Raw genomic sequence first — 24,907 nt, forward strand, 5'->3', positions numbered from 1 at the left:
AGAACTGTGGTATTACATTTCCTTTAGCAGAGTTTAAAAATGAAGTATCCATCTTTGGTCACTTTCAGAGCTTTCAAAGAGTAGAATGCAAGCAAGAATTCACAGCAATTGAGATGATAGCAGTCTTTATGTCATGTAAATTGCAATTTGAGTATACTGCATCTGAAAAGTTATCTTCTGCAATAAATGAGACAAAGTACATTTAATAGCAAGAAGACTATAAATATACAAGCACAAATTTACATGCTGAGTCTTGAGAGAGAGAGAGAATTTAACTTGCAAGTTGCAAGTTCAAAAGTCTAACAAAAGAAATTGTACTTGGTCTCACACCAAATCATGATAATACTGAGTTACAATTTGTAAAATGAATGAATATGCAATTCAGATAAAACATCTGAAAAAATAAAATGAGTAAAACAAAACTGAATACTCTACATAACCAGTTAGCTGAACAAGCAGATAGCAGTCTACAAAATGCTACAACTGTCAGTGTACATCTACGGAGGAGGGAAATTTAGAATTTTCTTTTAATGAATTTTTGTTTAAAAAGCCTAATTATATAGGAACAATATTTCAGGAAATGCCAAAGGGGTCCCACATTGTAATGTGGAAGCTAATAATAATGAGCAACATAGCAAATCTCCCTTGGGCCCTTCTTCCATGCATGTGCATTGAGTCAACATTCTACTAGTATGTTCCACATTCCAGAGTTCATGCTGGACTAATATCACATTATTATAAAACAACACGAACACAAATATTTGGAAGTTCCTGAATATTTCTTTCACTGGAAGATATGTATCATATTGGCTAAAACTATATAAATACATTACAAAATACTCATTGCTTGAGCAAGTATAACCTTAACACTACTGACTAAATGCATTTCATTTGGCAACAAGGCATTAAATCTGGTCCACAGGTCAAATAATTTCTAGTCTATATAGAGGTTGTTTTTGCCACCCGTTCGTATTTTAACGTGATTGCAAACTTCTCGAGCTGATCAAGCTCCCGTTGTTTACCCGTTTCTCGCAGCCAAATCTGAAAAAAATATAATGTCACTTTGAAAAATGAATGAAGTAATATTTGAAAAGCAAAACTTATTTCTTCATACACATTTACTTAAGTGTTTATGATTAGCTTTTTTGTGTAAGAATGAAATTATCCCAGACACTCAGCTGTTCCAGTCATTCTTCGTGACAATGGAGCCTCGAGCTGGGTTTGTAATAGTCTAAATCTTCTAAAGCATTGAATCCACCATGAATCAGATCGAAAAATATGATTTGATAACCCTTGAAATCTTGCCCTATCAAACATGACATGTTCAAAACATTAAACATGTTATTGTTATAATACATTAAGTTTGTTCATACTTACCTGGCAGATATATATATAGCTGTATTTTCTGAAGTCCGACAGAATTTAAAAATTCGCGGCACACGCAGTGGGCGGCCAGGTGGTAGTACCCATTCCCGCCGCTGCTGAGGCGGATATCAGGAACTATTCCCATTTTCATCTATTCATATTTTATCAGTGCCACTGTCTCCTGAGGGGAGGTGGGTGGGCACTTTAATTATATATATCTGCCAGGTAAGTATGAACAAACTTAATTGTATTATAACAATAACATTTTGTTCATGAAACTTACTGAACAGATATATATATAGCTGAATCCCACCTTCGGATGGTGGGAGAGACAGAATAGGATTTTTGGGAAACTAAATTAAGTAGTATGATATACATCTTGGTTCCTGACCTGTTAGCATAGCCGACTTCGTGATTACTGTCACCAAAGTCTGCTTCTGCGTTACTAGAGTTGCCAGCGAGGTAGAGACCTGTAATGCTGGTGCGCTCTAGATGATCTGTCAACGGGGGCGTGACCACAATGTGACTAGACCATATGACCATACTTCTGAGGGCACCAAAGCTAAAACCACCACCTGACCTAACCTATCAAAGTTAGTTCCATGACTTCTAGGCTAAAGAAAAGGAACGCGCCTCAAGCGACCAACCCTTCAAAGTTAAAAGCACACCTATCCCTTTTCTATAGGATAGGATCGTGTTTGCTTCCTGCACCCAATAATATATCTACGGATATGTATGGTCCCTAGCGACTTACGGATCTGAAATGTCGTCTTCACATCCCGTCGGGAGTGTGAACGAACACAGAGTTGCTTCGCTAAAGCGTGGCACTCAGGATGTTACTGAGTGTCATGCTCTGTTGAAATGCTTCCGAGGCCGCGCCCTCACCTCTTGAGCATTCATATTAAGAAAAAATCTCAAATCTTTATGCAAACATAATGAATGAGACCTCTTAAAAGAACTCCTTGGCTATAATGCCAGGGTGTTCTTGGACATGAACCAGTCTGGTCTTTTTACGGACACCGCAGATTGTCGGGAGTGTGAAGCGAACCCAGAGTTGCTTCGCTAAAGCGTGACACTCAGGATGTTACTGAGTGTCCATGCTCTGTTGAAATGCTTCCGAGGCCGCGCCCTCAACCTCTTGAGCATTGATAGAAAATATCTCTCAAATCTTTATGCAACATAATGAATGAGACCTCTTAAAAGAAACTCCTTGGCTATAATGCCAGGTGTTCTTGGACATGAACCGTTTGGTCTTTTTACGGAACACCGCAGATTGTCCGTTGACCTTGACTTTCTATAGTTTTATCAGATAAAACTTGAGAGACCCTACAGGGCACAGGACTCTCTAATGCCCTTGCCCAATAATTTGTGCCATACCCTTGGTCTCCAAGCCTTCGGGTCAAGGGTTAGACAGGTTTTCGTTCTTATCAAGAACGGAAGGCTTAGAGGACAGACCATTATGTCCTTTAAAGCCAAAACCTCTGATGAAGGCTAAAACCTCACTAACCCTCCTTGCCGTGGCTAGAGCGTTTAGAATATTAGCCTTTCTGGTCACGTGTATTAAGTTCGCAGAAAGGATAGGTTCGAAATGCTTTTGGCATCAGAAACTCAGACTACGTCTAAGTTCCATGCCGAACCTTTGATCCAGAGAATTTCAAGATCTCCACAGACCTCAGATCGTGAAGCTTTGTTGTTTGACAGAACCGAATCTCTGAGCCTAGAGGCCGTCAACAACATATTTGCATATTCTACAATAGTTAGGACTTCTATCTTATCTCATACTTCATACGGAAAGATAGAACCATAAACGAAATTCACAGAGGTCGAGGTGGAGGAACAGTCATTTCCCTTCACTATCTCCAGAAACGGCCCCTCCGATTGAAAACTGAAAATAGGCAGCACTGCTTTGCCTTGGCCAGTACTGCCATTAATCTTGAAGATCTTATCGCTTCTCGATAGTCTGAACGCCTTCAGACTCAGAGAGGAGAGATATTAGATACTTCACTAAGTGACGATGTTAGATTACGATTCTCTCGGGAAGGGTCTTTGGACAATTCTCTGAATTACCTGACCTCTGTGAATCCAACCTCTTAGAGGCCAACATGTGGCGACTAAAGCTAATCCTCTAGGATCATGAATAAGGGAACAACTTAAGAGGAAGCTCCTTCGTCTTCAATATTACGAAAAAACTTAACGAAAGGACGCCCTCAGTCCTCTCCTCACTTTCGACATACTTCTAAGTGAGGATTACTCAGACGTCAGTAGTTGTTGCCTTCGATCGAGAAGACCCGCACGGACGTGCACTAGTTTAACGAACCTCTTGAGGATCGTTACGTTCCGTGCCCAAGCCCATAACCAATTCTCTCTTCTCGAGCTATGAGAGAGCTGAGAAATTATCCCCGATATGATTTGGGCCACTCGACTCCACTCCACTCCACCCTTCGAGGAACTGGAGAGCCGACCAATTTGGCTTCCAATTCTTTCAGACAATGTGCCAGAACATCTGTTCTCTGTTCGGATGTCTGGCACCCTCTCGCTATCACCCGAGGTGATCCTCAAGCCGTTGAGAGAAAATTAGAATTACAAGATCTTTGATGTTATTCCAATTTCTTCGTGAGGAAAATTTGTAGAGGTCTGAATTGCTGTTTATTCAGGTAAACAAGCTTCTCCAGCGAGGAAATGGTCCCCCAGCAAACTCATCCATTCCCTAACTCAGCCTGCTTCCTTCCCCAAATAAGGCTGCGCTTTGCATAAGCAGGAGAGCATTATTATAGTGCTATGCCGCGGTAGATTCGTACCGAATGTTACCGTGCAGTAACCCCGCACCTACAAGTATAGAGATATCTTGTTGAAATTTTCTAAGTAACGGCAGGTATGATCATTCAAGAATACTAGAAATTTCCTCAACCCGAGGCTAAAATCCATGATTGTAGGCAGAGAGACGGTTTTATTTCAGCCATTCCCGCAAGGGAGAGAGACGTAACCAACCGCGCATGACACCGAGCTAGCCGGTACTGCGTAGATCACAGTAACAGCAGCCTTGATCATCGTCTCGCACTATGTGCCTGAGTTGCCAGCTACTCCTTTTACGAAGGGATAGGTATGAAATTATCGAGTAAAGGGAACTCTCAAGCAGGCATATTTAAACGAAACAAAATTCGCTAAATACAGAAGCTGAGTTGGTGTTGCAGTTCAATTAGAATACTTCTCGTCTAAGTCCGCAATCCGTAGAATAACTAGGATATGCGCCTACCCCTCGGTGGACAATTCAACTGCTTAGTAGAATCATGTCGCGAGGTTAATATACGTAGTATATTTAGTATTCTGAACAACGATCTCCATCCTAAATTCTTTCCTTCAAGAAAACAAAATAAGGATTGGAGATCGACCACCTTCGATCTCTATCAAAAGAGTGAAGGAGAAGTCTTCCTTGAAGAAAAGCTTCAATGGTGAACAGAATACTATCTGCCTGAGTTGCCAGCTACTCCCTTTACGAAGGAATAGGTATGATATTATCGAGCAAAAGGAAACTCTCAAGCAGACCTATTTAAACGAAACAGAATTCGCTAAATACAGAAGCTGAGTTGGTGTTGTCGTAACAATACCTGAAGAGTTGTTCTTACTCCGAAAACTCTTGGAAGGTTGTGAGTGTCAAATAAATACATTAGAACAACAGTTCTTTCGGCTTCTATCCGCAGAGGTAAATACGATATGCGTATCTGACTTGACCCATGCGTTAGCAAAATGACGCAAAGATAAACTACGTAAGTATTGTAGTAATTTGAACATCGAATTCTCTACTACATCTTTCCTCGACGAGGAAGAAGAGAAAGAAAGGAAAACGACTGTCCACGTTCTAATGAACGAGACTTTTAAAAGAACTCCTTGACTCTTTGCCAAGACACTTTTCCAAGAAAAGGGAGTAATATTCGAATAGAGATCATCAAGAGAGAACCGAGGATCGAAAAGACCGTTCAATGTTCTTATGATATTGGACAAAAGACTTCCTGGATGGTCTACAAGTCGTCTTTCTCTTAACCCCGGATGAGCCTCTGAAAATGAATGAGAGCTCTTCCGAAATTTGTTAATGATTTATCCGCTTAAACGATAAAAAACGTTAAAATCTATGTCAATGAGAACTACCCCATTTATGAGGGGTCCCCCACTTAAATGACAATGGGGAAAACGTCCTGACTTGACAAAACTATTAGCACTTTGCTAATAGGGGAAAACCCTTTAACATGACCGAAAATCACCCAGGAATCCAAGTATATAATCTTCCCGATTCTCAAAGAAATCGATGAAGTGGAAAGAGAGATCGAAGAAAAAAATTTGGGTATGTCTCTCCGCTAACTCCGAATCCTTTTTTAAAAATTTCTGTAAAGAAATGTCCTCAACAGCAAATAAGACGCCTTCACAAGTCTTTTCTCTCGCAAAGCGTCCTGCCGAGCTTCCACCGAAGCGTCCTGGCGAATGTCCCACAAAAGCGTCCTGCTGAGCGTCCTCAAAAGCGTGCTGGAAAGCGTCCTGCCGAGCGTCCTGCTTAGCGTCCTGGAAAGCGTCCTGCTTAGCGTCCTGCTGAGCGTCCTCAAAAAACGTCCTGCTTAGCTACGAGCGTGTCTGAGCAGAGAACACCAAGTCTTCTGAACGACGTTTCAGAGAGGAACTCGTTGAGCGCCTTGATGCATGCAAGGCCCGCCAAGAGGCGTCCTGGCGAGCGACCTTGCCAACATCTCAATGTTATGACGAACCGCGTTTTGCGTATGACATTGAATATTTTTAAGGGACGTCCTCATGCGAGTCTCCATGGAGAGCCGCACGATGTCCTGAAGAGTGTGAACACTAAAGGAAGACGTATGGCTTTCGTCTTCCGCAAGGTGCTTGCCGAGCGTCCTGGAGAATGTCTCTACTTATAGGACGTCGAGCACCTCCAAAACGCTTCCCCCTCACATCTAAATTGCCCTTCCTATGCCGACCAGAGACATAAGTTGTTTGACTGTGCAAAGCAGCTTGCCGGCCGTCAAACTTATCAGCTTGTTTTTCTTTTTCGAAGTAAAGCGAACGTTACATAACGTATACGGAGCGCCATGAGGAGAGGAGACGAATATGTCCTTGATTACCAAATTCTTTTGGAATGCTAGCGAGGTTGAAACAGCTCTAACTTCATGAGCGTTCACTCGCAGGAGGCTCAAATCACTCTTCTGGCAAGATGAATGAACCTCCTTAATAATGTATAAGTGATATATACATGAGCGTTCATATACATGAGCGTTCACTCGCAGGAGGCTCAAATCACTCTTCTGGCAAGATGAATGAGCCTCTTTAATAATGTATAAATGATGTATACATGAGCGTTCACTCGCAGGAGGCTCAAATCACTCTTCTGGCAAGATGAATGAGCCTCCTTAATAATGTATAAATGATGTATACATGAGCGGTCACTCGCAGGAGGCTCAAATCACTCTTCTGGCAAGATGAATGAGCCTCCTTAATAATGTATAAATGATATATATACATGAGCGTGACGAGAGAGAGGACGTGAAGCGTCCTCTTCTCTCAAGCTTCTTTAGGGGGCGCGAGTCCTTCCGAGAACTCCAACCCCTGTGTGGGGAGGACGCCTCGGAGGACGAGAAGCAATCCTTCAAGATTCGTGCACGTGCACGATCTTTAGCAGCCTGGGAAGCGTCAACAGGTTCTGCCGAAGGGACGCCAGATCGGTGGGGAGCCCCCGTAACCCTCTTGCGGCTTTCGACATGCCCTCTCCCTGAGTCATGGGAGTCCGACAGAGGTCCAGGCCTAGAGGCCTTATGGGGCCGATCTGACGCCCCCTCCACAACACAAGGGGCACTACACTTCACAACACTGATTGGAGAGCGAGCACTTTAGTCTAAGATTACTTGATGTAATCCTCTAGCAGACACTTCTTCTAGGCCCGTAAGCCATAACACAGGGTTAGGCAAAATAAAATCTACGAGGAGGTTAGAAGGTTCATTATTTCTAACTTCTGTTTACTGTGGAGGAAAACTCCGGATTCTAACACGCTCTAAAATGCGTAAATGAATCCTCCTTCTTCCGTAATCAGTCACACATTACACTAATTACCTATGCAAAGAAACATGTAAACGTCATATATACTAAGCGAGTGTCTACCGAAAGTTCCGGTAGCCTCACCTTACCGTGCAGACAACAAAGTCTGAACTAGGCTAACTAGCTTCAGACATCAAATGCAATGACAAAATCTACGATAACGTATGCCTAGCCACAAATCCAAGTTAATAATCGAAAGAATAATTAGGATACTTAAGTGGCTAATGAAGTTTTTTCAAAATCCTAGGCGGAGGTCTGTAAACAGTCGTTTACCGACCGGCGACAGAAAAAAATATGAATAGAAAATGGGAATAGTTTCCTGATATCCGCCTCCCAGCGGCGGGAATGGGTACTACACCTGGCCGCCCACTGCGTGTGCCGCAAGAAATTTTTAAATTCTGTCGGACTTCAGAAAATACAGCTATATATATATCTGTCAGGTAAGTTTCATGAACAAACAATAAAACAATAAGTTATCAATGATGGGAAAATGAAGCCTTTGTCCCTTAAAAGAATTAATCTCTGTATTGGCAAGATGTCATCTGCAGATTCTGATTATATTATATTTACTGCTGATATTTTACTTTTTCATTACTGCTGTGAAATACTATCAAGTTAAAGATTTTTTACATTCAATTTTTTGTATTTAGCCCTCTGGACCTGACTACTGTAACCACCTAAGGTCCTCTAGTTAAAATTTAAGTTATATAATCTGTGCACTAAATGTTTTAACTTTCAATGCATTTTTTTTCTCACCAATATTATTACTGTTATTACCAGTATTATGATTACTATCTTTTATGCTACCTCAGCTATTTTGTGGATAAGTGCCGATTATTCATCTTTTTTTTTATCATGTCTCATGTATCTAGATTGTATGTTACTGTCTGTACTTTGTATATTCTATGTATATGGCCCTGAACTGAATTAAAGGATATTATTATTATTATTATTATTAATGAATTTTAAGAAGTCATGAAAGGAAAATAATTTCATGAAATCAATACATCCTCAGTTCAAGAAATTTGGCAAAAAATCAGTTCATTCATGCCTTAACATGAAATGGATAAAGAAAGTTTACGATCCAATTTTTCTTGCTGCTGAATGGCCAACGTAGGCGTGTCCCAAAATCTCATAATCTATCCATAAAAAAAAATTCATAATTCATGATCCAATTTCATTATCAGGTATACCATTCTTGAAAATAAACAAGCAGTAAACAAAATTGACTCATACTTTTGTGAACATGAAAACAGTAACAGGTGTAACAGGCAGAGATTACCCTGTAACAGTTAAAGAAACAGAATCCACCCTTTCTCTCTGTAATAGCACATCTAATAGTCATCAGGTTTGATTATACATCTACCCCTTGGCCAAAAGCTAATTGCTGCAACTCTCTAACCAAAAATCTCTCAGTCATAGCCTAGACAAAAATTAAATATGTGCAGTTATAACAAAGCTAACCAAAAGCTTCCACAACTACAATTAAGAGAAATATATCTCACAAACTGTCTTATGAGATCACACCTGTCAGTAATAAATTCAAACTTCAATTTCCTGGCAGACCCCTAAGAAAAACTACTAAGAATATATATAGTGTACAAACCACAATGGAATGAAGTAAGAAAGCAGTAATGATAAGGCAATCTTCAAAGATTAATCCAAAAGTCTGGGAATGTGAACAGCTGACAATATGCTCCTAGACATATTAAAAAAAAACTAACTACTGCTGAAGACACTATGAATCAGCCTCACATGTCTGGGATGATTTCACAGCAAATGATAGGCTAATTAGAAGTATGGGGTTTTAAGAGAGACAAAACTGACTCTTAACTCTATCTTTAAAACATCTGAACAGACATTTTGGACCTTTCAAGTTTACATTGGAGAATTCTTCATAATTTTTAAAAAACAAGGGAAATACAGTACATTTTAATAGCAAGCAAAGGCAGAATACTACTTTCAATTTGTTACTTTACAAGCATGAAATACAAAGCTGTTAAGATGCAAAAATATACCATAAACAATCTAGCACTGTTACACGAGACTCCACATACAACTGGGAAACTTAGATCACTACTACGTACAGACAAAAGAAAAACTACCTTAAATTTAGTGTCAATGACTTTTTGCAAAATAGCCCGCTGCTCTGGAGTGAGGTTTGCATCTTTCACTTCAGATCTAAAACTTGAAACACATTTTCCAGCATCTTCAACACTCTGCAAAAGAAGGTATTACTTATTTTAAAATTTTAAAATATCAAAGTAAATTTGTAAAAGAATATTTTTTCTAGCTATTGAAGACTGCAATTTCCTCATTCCTGTATTACTCTTAAGACAATACTTTTATGTTTAAGCATAATTTTATGTAACTTACTTAACTATCTACACAGCATAATTTTATGCTTGCAGCTGCATACAAACTTAAATTAAACTAATATAATCTTCAAATAAGTCCTTTATAATGCTTAAATCTTGGTTAGTGTATATGACACCTTGTCAACCCCTAAATTGCTGAGGTGTGCTTTGCTGAGGTGTACAAAACAGTTTAGCGGGCTGAGATCATTCATCAGTCTCCAACCTCCCATCAACTTCAAGATTTCCATTAGACAAGTGTAAATGCCAGGGGATCCATCTGTCACTTGATCACCTGCTTCAGGATCATCAACCACACATCTTTCAAGGAAGTTTGATTTTATTTACGAAATATAGGTAGTAGAGCCAAACACTGGGGACACCACCTATTATATTCAATAAACAGTTGAGTTGAGTTGAACCTAACCCCTTTTAACAATTACTACACAGCCATTTTCCTGGTTGTATACTTTTTTCTTCAGTTTCTTTCTTGTACCCATAAGTTTTGTTTTGCAAATTAAATGTTTCCAAATCTCATTCCTCAAACCCATTCTTAACACTCGGCCATCTTCATAAAGGATTTGCACTCATTTATAAGGCCCTCTATTATTAATTTAAACCGCAAACAGCTCAGTGGTGATCTTCGATGGACACCAACATTTACCTGCAATTCTTTGTGTGGTAATTTTCTTATAGTTCCCTCATTGTAAAGAACGCTGGACATCTCACGGGCACGAAGTCAGACTGACAATTATCAGTGTTGTTAATTTTTCTCAGCCCTTCCATCAGCACCTCTTCCTATATTTTAATTGCATGCTAAAGCACCCTTATTCCTCTGTAATTTCTGCAATGCAGTACATCCCCTTTTTCTTAGTAAACCATTAATGTTTGGTTTTTTTCCACTTGCAAACATCCCAACTTCATGATAATTTTCATAATTTTGAAGATTTGTAAATACTGCCTCCCCTGTTCCAGCATCTTTATTTTCCACTTTAATTTTCACACTTCATCTGGCCTTCTTTTTGAAATTTATATTTTAACTGTTATTATCAGATTCATTTCCTCACAGCCCTGGGTTTTAGAGACAGTAAACAATTATCTACGGGAAAAGGTAAATGTGATCTGGTCATAATAATAGTAGTGGCACTAATTGGCCTTGAGCATTTCAAACTCACCTTTGCATATTCATGAGGCAACCCAGGAGGAAGAAGTGGGGGTCTGCCATCTACTGGAGGGGTTTGCGTGAATGGAATGATCAAAAGCTGGAAATCTTCAGGATTCATTACTTCGCAAGCACCAGTAATTACCCCATCACTACCTGTGAATGAAAGTTGAAAGTTTGCTTTTCTGATGGAAGGCATTAACCATATGAAGTGCATCCATGAATTTGGTCAACTAACTTATATAAAGAATAATTCACATTACTGTTTACTATGTAAATATATCAGAGACTATATCAACTTACCCCTCCTACTCTACTATTACAAAATCTCCCAGCATTTTCCACATCCTTCAACATTCTAAATGATCTAAACTCAAGGATTTAAGTGAAATGTATACCTATGTACACATGAACACTATCGTTACACTAAAGTCGTGTGTGTGAAGAAATATTTTTGGTTTTTAATTTATGTTTACAGTACGGAATCTATCATAACCATAAGTAAATAAGCTAACTTACTTAAATGTAATGGTCTATTCCACATATTAATATGTGACTGAAGTTGTGCATGCATCATATGCTGCTTAAGCTTTGTGTAGTATATATTAAGTGGGGCCAAAGTGACGCCTTGCGTACGTCCACCGACTAAAATTGGCCTTTGTGGAGTGAGCGTGTGCACAATAACTCCTCTGCAATCTGCTATTACCATCGACCTCGCTGCACATACAACTACAGTGTTACGGCACTCGCTCAGACGAACCCTTCCAGTAACTGGCCCTAAAACTACCCTAGTGTCATGACACTTGTGTATCACAGCATTTCTGATAAGGGGAGAAGAAAAAATGGAATTGATTAGGAGCCATTTTGCAACATGCTATATTAGTAAAATATAATTTGCTAAAATCCTAAGAGCTTACTAAAGTCCATGGATTCCACACTTGAGTGTAATGGTAAAATGTCCTTCTAGAAAATCTTCACTACTACTTTAAAAACTTGACTATAAAATGATATCTGGGTAGTTTAAGCATACTCAAGTGAAAAACTAACAGTTCTTACAGCTAAACATAATTTTAAACACAAATTCTAACAACAGAGATTTAAATATTGAATTGTACATCTCTGTATACAGTAAAGTGTTATTACTATTTCCTTGTGTCATATTAGACAATACAAAAATGAAAAATGTACTGTTTAATGGTATCCTAACAGACAGTCTGAAGGATTAGTATTGTACGTACCTGATAGGCTGAAGGATGTAAATGTTTGACTTGGAACATCTACGAATTTTTAGATCACAGTTGGCCACCTCTTCTCCCATATGTGCAGTTAAGCCATCAATGAGCTCACATACATATATTAACCTATGCCTGGAAGACAGGAGAAAGTAAAATGAAGCTTTAAGCATATATAAAAGTCTGAAACTTCTTTTTATCTTTTGACAAATGACATATTGGAAGACTTTTGTCCTAGCCTTTGTTTTTCAGCATGACTATGTGGAAAGGAGAATGAAGAGATAAAATTTGACTTTCCTTTGAACTGGGTATAGTGTAGATTTTTGACTAGTAATCAGACATTGGATGCAAAATCACAGGTAAAAGGAATGAGGGAACCCAAGGTGAAGGTGGACAAAAGCTGTTAGAAATACTGACCCTATATAAAAAGTGAGCAAAGATAATATGTAATAAGAATGGCCTATAATACAATTGAATACACATTTATGGAGATCACAAACTGGCATTGGTCAAGAATGTAAAATTACTATATATAATAACTGAGTTCTTATAACAAAACTTTTTTTTTGTACAGACTAATCTTGTATATATGCCCAAATTCAAAGTCTGTGAATGTAGCCAGACTTAGGAGTCTTTTGTTTAAACGACAGAAATGTAATATTCTCTCAGCACAAGTGCAGGTACAGATCAATCACATCTGCTGCTTTTCTTGCACTCTGAAAATGAGGCATTTACCTATGTCTAATGGATTGTGATAAAATAAATTTTAATTTAAGCATCATCAATTATAATATATGGCAGTTTATAGAATCAAAATCAACACAAGAAAAAATGATATTGTCATGATACAATAAAGTTTGTTCATACTTACCTGACAGATATATATATACGTATAGCTGTATTCTCTGACGACCGACAGAATTTCGAAACTCCCGGCAAACGCAGTGGTCGGCTAGGTGGTTAGTAGACCCATTCCCGCTGCTGGGAGCGGATACCAGGAACCATTCCATTTTCTATTCAGATTTTCTCTACCACTGTCCCCTGAGGGAGGTGGGTGGGTACTTGATTATATATATGTCAGGTAAGTATGAACAAACTTTATTGTATCATGACAATATCATTTTGTTCATGACACTTACCTGCCAGATATATATATACAGGCGGTCCCCGGGTTACGACGGTTCCGGCTTACGACGTTCCGAGGTTACGACGCTTTTTCTTAAATATTCAATGGAAAAATCCGTCCTGGGGTTACGACGCTTGTTCCGAGGTTACGACGCTGACGCTTACCGACGCTCCGAGTTAACGACGCTTTTAAAAAAACGCATACTATTGATAAAAATCCTTTATAGTTTAGACACAGTATATTAATAAAAATAAGTTTCTGTTAGATTACAAAAAAAATTTTGAGATTATGATGATTTTCGACACTTTTTATGTTGTATTTTTCTATGTTTTTTAGTGACGCCTCATATGCGGAACTAGTTTCCGAGCGAATGAATACATACTAGTTTACATATAACAGTCCAAAAGCGCAAATAATGAAAAAAACAAAAAATCATTGCTTGTTTCCAGTAATAATAACAAAACAAAGTTTCTGGTTAGATTACAACGCAAATTCCAAGTATCCAAAGAGAGACATTATCCAGTAATTTGATCAGAGAGAGAGAGAGAGAGAGAGGAGAGAGAGAGAGAGAGAGAGAGAGAGAGAGAGAGAGAGAGAGAGAGAGCGTCTTCCGACGCTCCGAGTTAAGGACAGAGAAGTGTTCGTTTCGTTTAAACGGCCTCTGACTCATGCCAGTAAATGTTTTGTTGATACTAATAATATAAGCCTATTTAAAGATACGTTTAGTACTTTAATTAGTCTATATGATACGTAAATAGTAATCAACTGTTCTTGTAGCCCTCAATATTTGGCAAAATCGAAGTATCCAAGAGAGACATTATCCAGTACGTAATTTGATCAGAGAGAGAGAGAGAGAGAGAGAGAGAGAGAGAGAGAGAGAGAGAGAGAGAGAGAGAGAGAGAGAGAGACGCTTTGGCAACAATGGTCCTCGGGGGTTTTTTTATAGCTTCCTTCTGCTTGATGATCGTGGATATTGTAGAAGGATTTCGACCATACTCGTTTGCCAAATCGACGATACGAACGCCACGTTCATGCTTTGCTATAATTTCATGTTTTTGCTTCCATCGAAATCATTTTCTTGGTTTTTTCTTATCACCTGCTTTGTCTTTAGCTTTGAGACCCATGGTTAATAATAAAATAGACAAAATAACACGAAAAATAGGCGCAAATACAAGAACTAAACAACGACGTGTTAACATGCAGCACCAACAAACAAACAGACTGAACGCCATTTATCGGTCGCCTATACAACTAAACACTCATCGCAAAATCGTATCTCAAATATTTCGTTGTATATCAAAGCTTGTATTTCGCAAATTTTCTGTTATATCTCAAAACATTCGTATATTAGGGCAATCGTATGTCAAGTTTCCAATGTAATTTGATGAAGAGAGAGAGAGAGAGAGAGAGAGAGAGAGAGAGAGAGAGAGAGAGAGAGAGAGAGAGAGAGAGAGAGACGCTTTGGCAACAATGGTCCTCGGGGATTGACGTAACGTTTATTTTCTGAACAGATAGGACAGAGAAGTGTTCGTTTCATTAAACGGGCCTCTGACTCATGGCAGGAAATGTTTTGTTGGATACTAATATATAAGCCTATTTAAAGATACATTTACTTTAATTAGTCTATATGATACGTAAATAGTAATCAGCTGTTCTTGTAGCCCTCAAGATTTTGCAAAATCACTCCAGGTTGTACATAAAACTTCAAGAATGTAGTGTCACCAGAGGATTACAATAGTTTTTACCTTCAAGAACCAGCATTCTTTTATGAAATAACTCCAGGTTGTACATAAAACTACAAGAAAAACAAACATGTAGTGTAACCAAAGGATTACAAAGTAAGGTTTTTTATAACTTTTTATTAGTTTAAGACATATTTTCCAAGCGTCGTTCCGGGCTTAACGACGCTTTTCGGCTTACGACGCGTCTCATCAAGAACCGAACCCCCGCCCGTCGTAACGGCCCGGGGACTGCCTGTAGCTGAATCCCACCATTGGATGGTGGGAAGGGACAGAATAGAAGGATTTTGGAAACAACATGCAGATGATTGACATCTTGGTCCTTACCTGTTAGCATAGCTGACTTCGTGATTACTGTCACCAAGCCTGCTTCTGCTTAACTAGAATTTCCAGCAAGGTAGTGACCTGTATAGCTGGATAGTTCTAGTATGATCTGTCAACGGGAGCGTGACCACAATGTGACTAGACCATATTGACCATACTGAAGACAACGAAGCATAACAAATACCACCTAACCTAGCCCAACTAAAGTTAGTCCCATAACTTTTAGGCTAATTAAAGGGAAGACCGCCTCAAGCGGCCAACCCTACAACCATAAAAACAAACCCATAATTAAAATCACACACATCCATTTTCTAAAGGATGGGGTTCGTATTGCTTCTCGTCCCCAATACTGTATCCGCGGAAATGTATGGTCCAAGCGAGTAGCAATTCTCATATGTCGCCTTCACATCTCTGAGGTAGTGTGAAGCGAACACAGAGTTGCTTCGCCAAAATGTGGCACTCAGGATATCACTGAGTGCCATATTTTTCTGAAAAGCCACCGAAGTAGCTACAGCTCTAACTTCGTGAGCATTAACTTTTAGCAGTTTAAGATCACCATCTGTGCAGGACGAATGAGCTTCCCTGATGGTGTTTCTCAAGAAGAACGCCAGTGCGTTCTTAGACATTGGTAATTCCGGCCTCTTGACCGAACACCACAGGTTGTCTGACGGGCCTCTACATTGTTTGGTCTTTTCCAGATAAAATTTGAGAGCTCTGACAGGGCACAAAAACTCTCTCTGTCTCTCGTCCAACGAACTCTGATAACCCCTTGATATCAAAGCTTCTAGGCCAGGGGTTGGATGGGTTCTCGTTCTTAGCTAAGAACGAGGGGCTCAGCGAACACACTGCTGTGTTCTCTGAAACCCACATGTTTACTCATAGCTTGAATTTTGCTAACCCTCTTAGCTGTTGCCAGAGCGGTTATGAAAACAGCTTTTCTAGTTACATCTTTCAAAGAGGCAGCATGCATAGTCTCAAATGGGGCTGACATTAAAAACTTTAAGACAATATCCAAGTTCCATGAGGGAATCTTGTCTCGTGGAGCTTTTGAGGTTTCAAAGGACCTCAAGAGATCGTGAAGATCCTTATTATTTGATAAATCCAAGCCTCTGTGTCGGAAGACCGTTGACAGCATACTTTTGTAGCCTTTAATCGTTGACACTGCAAGTTTGTCTATTATTCCTAAGATGTAGGAGGAAATCAGCAATCTGGCTCACAGAGGTCGTGGAGGAAGGAAATATTTTCCCTTCTACACCAACTTCTGAAGACAGCCCACTTCGATTGGTAGACAGCTTGAGAGGATGTTCTTCTAGCGTTGGCAATAGCTCTTGCCACCGATCTTGAAAAAAACAAACCTCTCGCTCTGGCCAACTTTGGATAGTCTGAATGCAGTCAGACTCAGAGCGGAGAGGTTTCTGTGATACGTACCTCTCGAAGTGGGGCTGTCTGAGTAGATCGATTTTTTCTGGAAAGTGTCCTTGGGAAATCTACCAGAAATGACATGGCCTCTGTGAACCAGTCGCTTGCAGGCCAAAACAAAAAGGGGGCGATCAACGTCATTCTTGCTCCTTCCGACGCCGCAAACTTCCTTATTACCTCTCCTAGGAGTTTTGAATGGAGGAAAGGCGTAGAGATCCATCCCTTTCCAATTCCAAAGCATGGCGTCTATCGCTATTGCTCCTGGGTCCAGAACCGGAGAGCAGTAAATAGGAAGCCTCTCCGTTTTCGCTGTCGCGAACAGAGGTCTACCAGTGGACGTCCCCAAAGTTTCCACTCTTTGCAAACCTCTGGATGGAGAGATCCATTCGTTTGGAAGCATTTTGATGTTGACGGCTGAGAAGATCTGCACGAACGTTTTGCTGTCCATGAAACGAATCTTGTTAGGATCGTTATATTTCTTATTTTCGACCCAAAGTAAGATTTCCCCTCGTTATCCTGAACAGGGACCGAGATAGAGTTCCTTCTGTTTTTTGATATACGCGAGCGCCGTGGTGTTGTCCGAGTTGACTTGTACAATTCGTCCCACAATCCTTGACTCGAAGCATTGAAGTGCCAATCGAATCGCTTCTAGCTCCTTGAGGTTTATGTGCCAGGACCTCTGTTCCCCTCTCCCCAGAGGCCTGACACCTCCTCCTCCCCCAGTGTCGCTCCCCAGCCCGTCATGGACGCGTCTGAGAACAACACTAGGTCTGGGCTCAGAACTTTGAGGGACCTCCCTTCCGATAGCTTGACGGGATCGGACCACCACTTCAAATGCTCTTTAATAGACTGAGGGATTCTCAAAATCTCGTCTAGGTCTTTCTTGTTCTTCCAGTTGTCTGCTAGGAAAAACTGAAGCTGTCTGAGGTGCAGTCTTCCCAGAGAAACAAATTTCTCCAGCGAGGAAATGGTCCCCAGCAGACTCATCCATTCCCTCGCCGAGCATATTTCCTTCTCTAAGAAGACCGATACTTTCTCTAAGCATTTTAGCTGACTTTCTATGGATGGAATGCTTGAAAAGCCACTGAATCCATCTGAATCCCCAGATACAGATGGACTGTGTGGGAATCAGATGGAACTTCTCGAAGTTGACCAGAAGGCCTAGGTCCTTCGTCAGCTGTAATGTCGTGTGCAGGTCCTCCAGGCACTTTTCCTTCGAAATGACCCGATCAGCCAGCCAATCGTCTAAGTAGAGTGAGACTCTTATCTTCGAGAGGTGGAGCCATCTTGCTACATTTCGCATCAGAAGCGTGAATATCATAGGGGCTGTACTCAGCCCGAAACAGAGAGCTCTGAATTGGAAGACCTGTCCTTTCAAGACAAATCTGAGGAACTTCCTGGACCGAAGGTGGATCGGAAACATGGAATAGGCGTCTTGGAGATCCAAGGACACCATCCAATCTCCTGGTCTCAGGGATGCTAAAACAGACTGTGTAGTTTCTATCTTGAATTTTATTTTCCTTACGAAAAGATTCAGCCTGCTTACGTCTAGGACAGGTCTCCATCCTCCTCCCGAGTGCTTCGGAACCAGGATTATTATTAATAGGTGTTAGTTTTTCCAGACCTCTGAGTCTCAAGTAGACTCTTCTCGGGCTGGTTCTCAGGGATCAATCCTGAGAAAAAAAAAAAAAAAAAAAAAAAAATAGACTTTATTTGAGAAAAAAACCCGTCTTATTTAAAAAATTTTATGATTTTTTTTATTAATTGAAAAATCCCTGCTTTCCGCAAGAATATTTTTCATTTCTGAACTCCGCAGATAAATAGATCTTTGCTTGGAACCAGGAAAAGCCTGTTGTAGAAGCCTGGTGAGTTCCGTGATACAACTCTTTCTACTGCTCTCTTTTCCAACATTTGATCCAAAAGGTCTAACAAGATCTGTTGCTTCGAATTCTGATAAGAGGGCGAAAGGTCTATTGGCTCTATGCTTAATGGAGGTTTTGATAGAAAACGGGATCTTGTAACCTTTCTCGATCACTTCGAGTGACCAAGAGTTCGCCCCTCTTATTCTCCATGCTTCTGCGAAAAGAGCGAGTCTCGCCCCGACTGGTGCCTGGAGGGCCGAAAAGTCATTTCTTTCCTCTGGTTTTTGAAGGGGCTCTGCCCCTAGGGAAAACTCCTCCATCGAGCAGAGGCTCTCGAGGAGGCTCTTTCCATGAAAGGGCTTATAATTCTTCCTGGAAGCTTGCGTCGTTGAAGATGTCTGATCAGTAGGACGTTTCGAAGACCGAGACAATAAGTCCTGTGTCGCTCTTTCTTGGAGATTTACTGACAAATCCTTTACCAACGATTGAAAAAGGAGATGAGCAGAAAAGGGAGCGAACAACAATTCTGCTTTTTGCGCAGGCGACATTGACTTAGCTGTGAAGCTACAGAAAAGTGCGCGTTTCTTCAGACTTCAGACGCAAAATGTGATGCCAGTTCGTCGGAGCCATCCCTTACTGCCCTGTCCATACATGACAAATACTCGCTAAGTCCTCTAATGAAATAGAATCTGGGCTTCTAGACTGCACATCTAAGACGCCCAAACACCAATCTAGAAAGTTAAAAACTTCTAGAGTTTTGTAAAGGCCTTTGAGATGGGTGATCTATCTCTGACATTGTCCAAGAAACTTTTGCTGATGCCCAGGTAAGATCTTCTAGGTGCCTCCACTAAGTTGGCAAAAATCACCTTGTGCAGAAGAAGGGATTCTTAAACCTGCTTCTTTCTTCCATCTCATACCACTTCCCTGATCTTCCACTAAGCTTTGTGGGGGGAAGTGCAAAGAAGTCTTGCCCTTCGTCTTTTTGGATTCCATCCAATCGTGGATTCTTTAAAAGCCCTTTTAGTTGAGAGCGAAGTGGCCATTTAACAAAATTAAAAGCAAAATCAAAATCCAAACCACAATAGCGTATGCCAAATCACTAAGCCAAGTTCGAAACCAAAGACAATCCAAATACTCAAGTGACAAATGGGGTTTTCAAAATCCTAGGCGGAGGTCTGTAAACAGTTGTTTACCGACCGGCGACAGAGAAAAATCTGAATAGAAAATGGGAATGGTTCCTGGTATCCGCCTCCCAGCGGCGGGAATGGGTACTAACCACCTAGCCGACCACTGCGTTTGCCGGGAGTTTCGAAATTCTGTCGGTCGTCAGAGAATACAGCTATATATATATCTGGCAGGTAAGTGTCATGAACAAAATCCTGTTTACCCAACCTGAAGTGATATTAATTCTGATTACTAATAGTTTTAGTGAAATGTAGTTTTCAAGTAGAAAAAATGACAATTTGTCGAAAAATGAATATTGTTATGATACAATAAAGTTTGTTCATACTTACCTGGCAGATATATATATAGCTGTATTCTCCGAAGTCTGACAGAATTTCAAAACTCCCGCACACGCAGTGGTCGGCCAGGTGGTAGTACCCATTCCCGCCGCTGGGAGGCGGGCGTAAGGAACCATTCCCATTTTCTGTCAGATTTTTCTAGTGCCACTGTCTCCTGAGGGGAGGTGGGTGGGCACTTTGATTATATATATCTGCCAGGTAAGTATGAACAAACTTTATTGTATCATAAACAATATCATTTTGTTCATGAATCTTACCTGCCAGATATATATATAGCTGAATCCCACCTTTGGAGGAAGGGGGAGACAGATTCGATTTTGGGAAACAATTGCATATATATGATTGATATTTTGGTTCCTTAACTGTTAGCATAGCTGACTTCGTGAGTACCCGTCACCCAAGTCTGCTTCTGCTTTACTAGAGACTCCAGCTAGGTAGTGACCTGTGAAGCTGTTGAGTTCTAGAGGATCTGTCAACGGGGGCGTGACCACAATGCAACTAGATCCTATATTATAGACCTCCAATTTCGGTACTGCATTCCCTAGAGGTGCCAGCAAGGACGTGACCTGTGTAGCTGGTGCGCTCTAATGAACTGTCACGGGGAGCGTGACCACAATGTGACAGATCATAATAGGTGTTGTTTAGACACCGAATGCGTGTAATGCTTCACTGGAGGTGCCAGCAAGGACGTGACCTATGTAGCTGGTGCGCTCCAGATGATTTGTCAATGGGGGCGTGACCACACTGTGACAAAAACATTTTACCCTACTATGAGGGGCGAAGCAAAAACATTACCACCTGACCTAGCCTATCTGGTTAAACTTCGTAAAACCAAGGCTAATGGAGGGAAGTCCGCCTAAGGCGGCCTACCCAAGACCACAAAAACTAAACACCTACATAAACATAATAAAATAAAAAATAAAAGAATAAAATTAAAAAGTCCAAACTAACATATTATTTTCTAAAAGATAGGAAGAGTGCTACTCTCTGTCCCCAATATATTGTCTGCTGCGACATATGGGCCCAAAGAGTAGCAGTTCTCGTATGTAATCCTCACCTCCCGAAGGTATGAGAGGCAAACACTGAATTACTACGCCAAAATGTGGCATTCAAGATGTCATTGAGTGCCATGTAAAATCTTTTGGAAGGCTACCGACGTAGAATAGCCCTCAGTCCATGCGCATTCACCTTCAACACTTTCATATCACTGTCTTGACAGGATGAATGCACTTCCTTGATGGTGCCCCGTCAATGAAGCCAAAGCATTTCTTTGACACTGGTAACCTTGGCTTCCTGACCAAACACCACAAGTTATAAGAAGGACCTCTTAAATAAACCTTGGTTCCTATCTTTTCAGACAGAGGGTTGACTTCCTAGCTATTGCTTAGGAGTCTGCTTCGTCTCAAGAGGCCTCAGCGAGGATGTGACCTATGGGTAAGAGTTCTTGTGGGTTTGCCGATGGGGTCTTATCCCACTTACTCGGCAAAGCCTAACTGGCATTTGTCAATGGGTGCTAATCCACTCATATGACCATATACCTATGCCTATTAGCATAATTAAGGAGCATACTCTCGGAAGACGTCCTCTCCGGTGAAGATCGCAACACAGTAGAAAAGAGAGAGGACGTGAAGCGTCCCCCTCCCTGAGACATACATCATACATCTTAGCTCTCTTTTACTGCGAAAGTCTTCCAATTGCCCAGGAGATGACTGCAAAGCAGAGAGCTAACGGACGAGAAGCGTCCCCTCCGAGAACCAAAGACGACGGCCGCCTGTGCGACCGATAGCGTCTTCGTTCTCCTCAGAGGGAGCGAGACCCTCCGAGAGTTCCAACTCCTGCGCGGGGAGGACGTCTCTGAAGACTAAAGTAATCTTTCAAGATTCAATTCTATGAGATTATGAGCCATGACATCACCTATAGACGAATCTTGACTATGAGAGATGTTCAGAATCATTTCTAGATCATCTATGCTATTCCAGTTTTTTCTGCAGGAAAAACTGGAGAGGTGTGAATTTCAGTCTATTCAGGGAAAACAAACTCTCCAGCGAGGAAATGGTCCCCTGCAATTCATTCATTCCCTCACCGAGCATGTTTCCTTCCCTAATAAGGCTGCGTTTCACTTAAACAGGAGTAATTTGAAGACACTGTAGAAAGATTGTTCATTTGTTTCTTCCTAAAAGTCTCCTTCCTGAGATCCATTACTATTCTCTGATTCTCGGCGAATGTCTGAAGAAGCATTACGTTTGCGTCCATCCAAGCGTCCTGCCGAGCGTCGCGCTCGGCGCTGTCGTATTTAGCAGTGGAAGGAGTCCCCTTCATAATCGAGCAAGGGACGTCTCGGCGAGCTAATTGACTGCATCTCTTGCACATCATTCTTGTTTCGAGGGAAATCATGTGTGCTATGCCGCTGTAGACTCGGACAGAATTCTGTTACCATGCGGTAAACAGAATCGAAAAAGGTCTAATACTATATATATACATACACACACACATACATTTACCACATATATATCTATACATATATATATATATATATATATATATATATATATATATATATATATATATATATATATATATATATATATATATACATATACACATTCATATATATATCCACATACTACATACACACACACACACACACACACACACATATATATATATATATATATGTATATATATATATATATATATATATTTATTTATTTATTTTATTATTATTATTATTATTATTTTTTTTTTTTTTATGAAAAAATTCTTGCAAAGTGAAGATTTCAGCCATGTATGCTAGAATTCCCCTCAACCCGAGGCTAAGGCCGTGATTGTAGGGTAGAAATACGGTTAGTCCGTCAATCCCGCAGGAGAGAGAGAGACGTAACCTACTGCGCATGGCAGACAATCAGATGGAACTGAGCACTGGGCATTACGCTTAGTGACAGCAGACTCCAGAGAACGTTCGTCGTTCTCTCACTGCTCTGCCTGAAGTTGCCACCTACACCATTCTACGAATGAATAGGTTTACTATCATTATAGAGCATAAACCAAATCCATCAAACTGGTATATTTTAAGCGAAACTGAATTTGATAAATATAAAAGGCTAACTTGGTATTGTCATAACAATACCTTAAATGTTTAAAAACTATGTAAAACCGAAACCTCAACCCCTGAATAGTGCAGGGAGAAACCGATTAAATGTAATAAGAATAATCGTACTCTCGGTTGTCCTCCGTAGGAGTAACTATGGTATGAGTATATAACTTGAACCATACAACCGTTTGATAGTAATATGACGTAAGGGCAAAAATAATATTACTATGATACAACATCGCTTGTTCACCTTTACCCGCAGATATATATATACATATATCTGACTGGTAAGTTTTATGAACAAACGTAGAGTATTTTAGACACTTGGACAGCTACTTCCCTACTACATTGCCTCACCCGAGTAGGGAGAGCCATCACGCGGTGTGTTTTTGTCAAGAGAAATTATACGCTTACGCATAGAATGAACACTCATGGCATTATCACTATACTTCACTACACTACTATAACTTTCCAATGCAAACATGATTCCAGGCTACGCAAAGATTTAAGAATCACAGATAGGGTATTACCCTCCAAAGACACTATTGTAGGGCCCGAAGGCATCACAGGTCTTTGGAGGGATAAATTCTACTGGATGGGTAACTTGTTTTGTTACACGCCTGGAGGAAGACCTCCTTACACATCACGTTCTAGTTTCACGTACCTATGATTCATAAGCCTTCCACGCAGAATCAGACATATTTTCACACTCGTTGCAGCGCTCATCAAACATAAACATGTTTCCTACAATTTGGGCACACTGTATGAGGGTCTACCGAAGTTTTCGGTAGCCTAACCTTGCATTCTTCCACACAACATACTCTGGCCTAGTCGAACTAGATCCAGACATCGTAAGTTTAAGGAAAAATCAAGCCAAAATAAAAACAATCCACAATTAGCATATGCCTAACCACTGATCCTAATCAAATAACCAAAAATCAATCGGGATACTCAAGTGACCAAGAGAGTTCCAAAATCCAATGACGGAGGTGCAGAAAACACTTGTTGTCTGCACCGGCGACAGAAAATATCCGACAGAAAATGGGAATGGTTCCTTACGCCCGCCTCCCAGCGGCGGGAATGGGTACTACCACCTGGCTGACCACTGCGTGTGCCGGGAGTTTTGAAATTCTGTCGGACTTCGGAGAATACAGCTATATATATATCTGGCAGGTAAGATTCTATGAACAAATTGCATTTTTCCTAACTATACAAACCTGAGGTCCTTTAAGAAACAATAGGAAGGTAACTAGCGGCAGCTGGGACGGTCGTAAGCTTCGAACAAGGGGAGGAGAACGGTAGTTAACTGCTTGTCCGATCATGCGCGCGCCGCGCGCACGAGCGGTGAAGAATCACTTTTGCTTTAGGCCCATGCAAAAAGTTGCAGAGTGAGGGGTGTATGAGTGGGACTATATGTAAAGGACCTCAGGTTTGTATAGTTAGGAAAAATGCAATTTTCGACAAATTGTCATTTGTTCCGATACGTAATACAAACCCTCGGTCCTTTAACAATAGGAAGACTCACTTCTTGGTGGGTGGAATCTGAGTCTTTTTTGGTGAACAGACTGGTGTTCGTCCAACCTTGGAAAGCCTCCCTGGTCGTAAGAGCAAGGGAGGATCCAA

The 24,907-nt window shown here is 40.6% G+C and overlaps 1 protein-coding gene across 1 annotated transcript in view; it reads right to left on the reverse strand.

The window, feature by feature from the left end:
• Positions 1–744: 744 nt before the first annotated feature.
• The window catches only part of LOC135202775 (TBCC domain-containing protein 1-like), a 62,916-nt gene continuing 38,753 nt past the window's right edge, over positions 745–24,907 (reverse strand). The window contains 5 exon segments of the mRNA XM_064232237.1: positions 745–1,041; positions 9,558–9,671; positions 10,982–11,124; positions 11,488–11,789; positions 12,207–12,335. Coding sequence (XP_064088307.1) covers positions 940–1,041; positions 9,558–9,671; positions 10,982–11,124; positions 11,488–11,789; positions 12,207–12,335 — 790 coding nt within the window. The 3' untranslated portion in view covers positions 745–939.

Source organism: Macrobrachium nipponense, chromosome 33 (genome assembly GCF_015104395.2).
Source record: "Macrobrachium nipponense isolate FS-2020 chromosome 33, ASM1510439v2, whole genome shotgun sequence".
Classification (NCBI taxonomy): Eukaryota; Metazoa; Arthropoda; class Malacostraca; order Decapoda; family Palaemonidae; genus Macrobrachium; species Macrobrachium nipponense.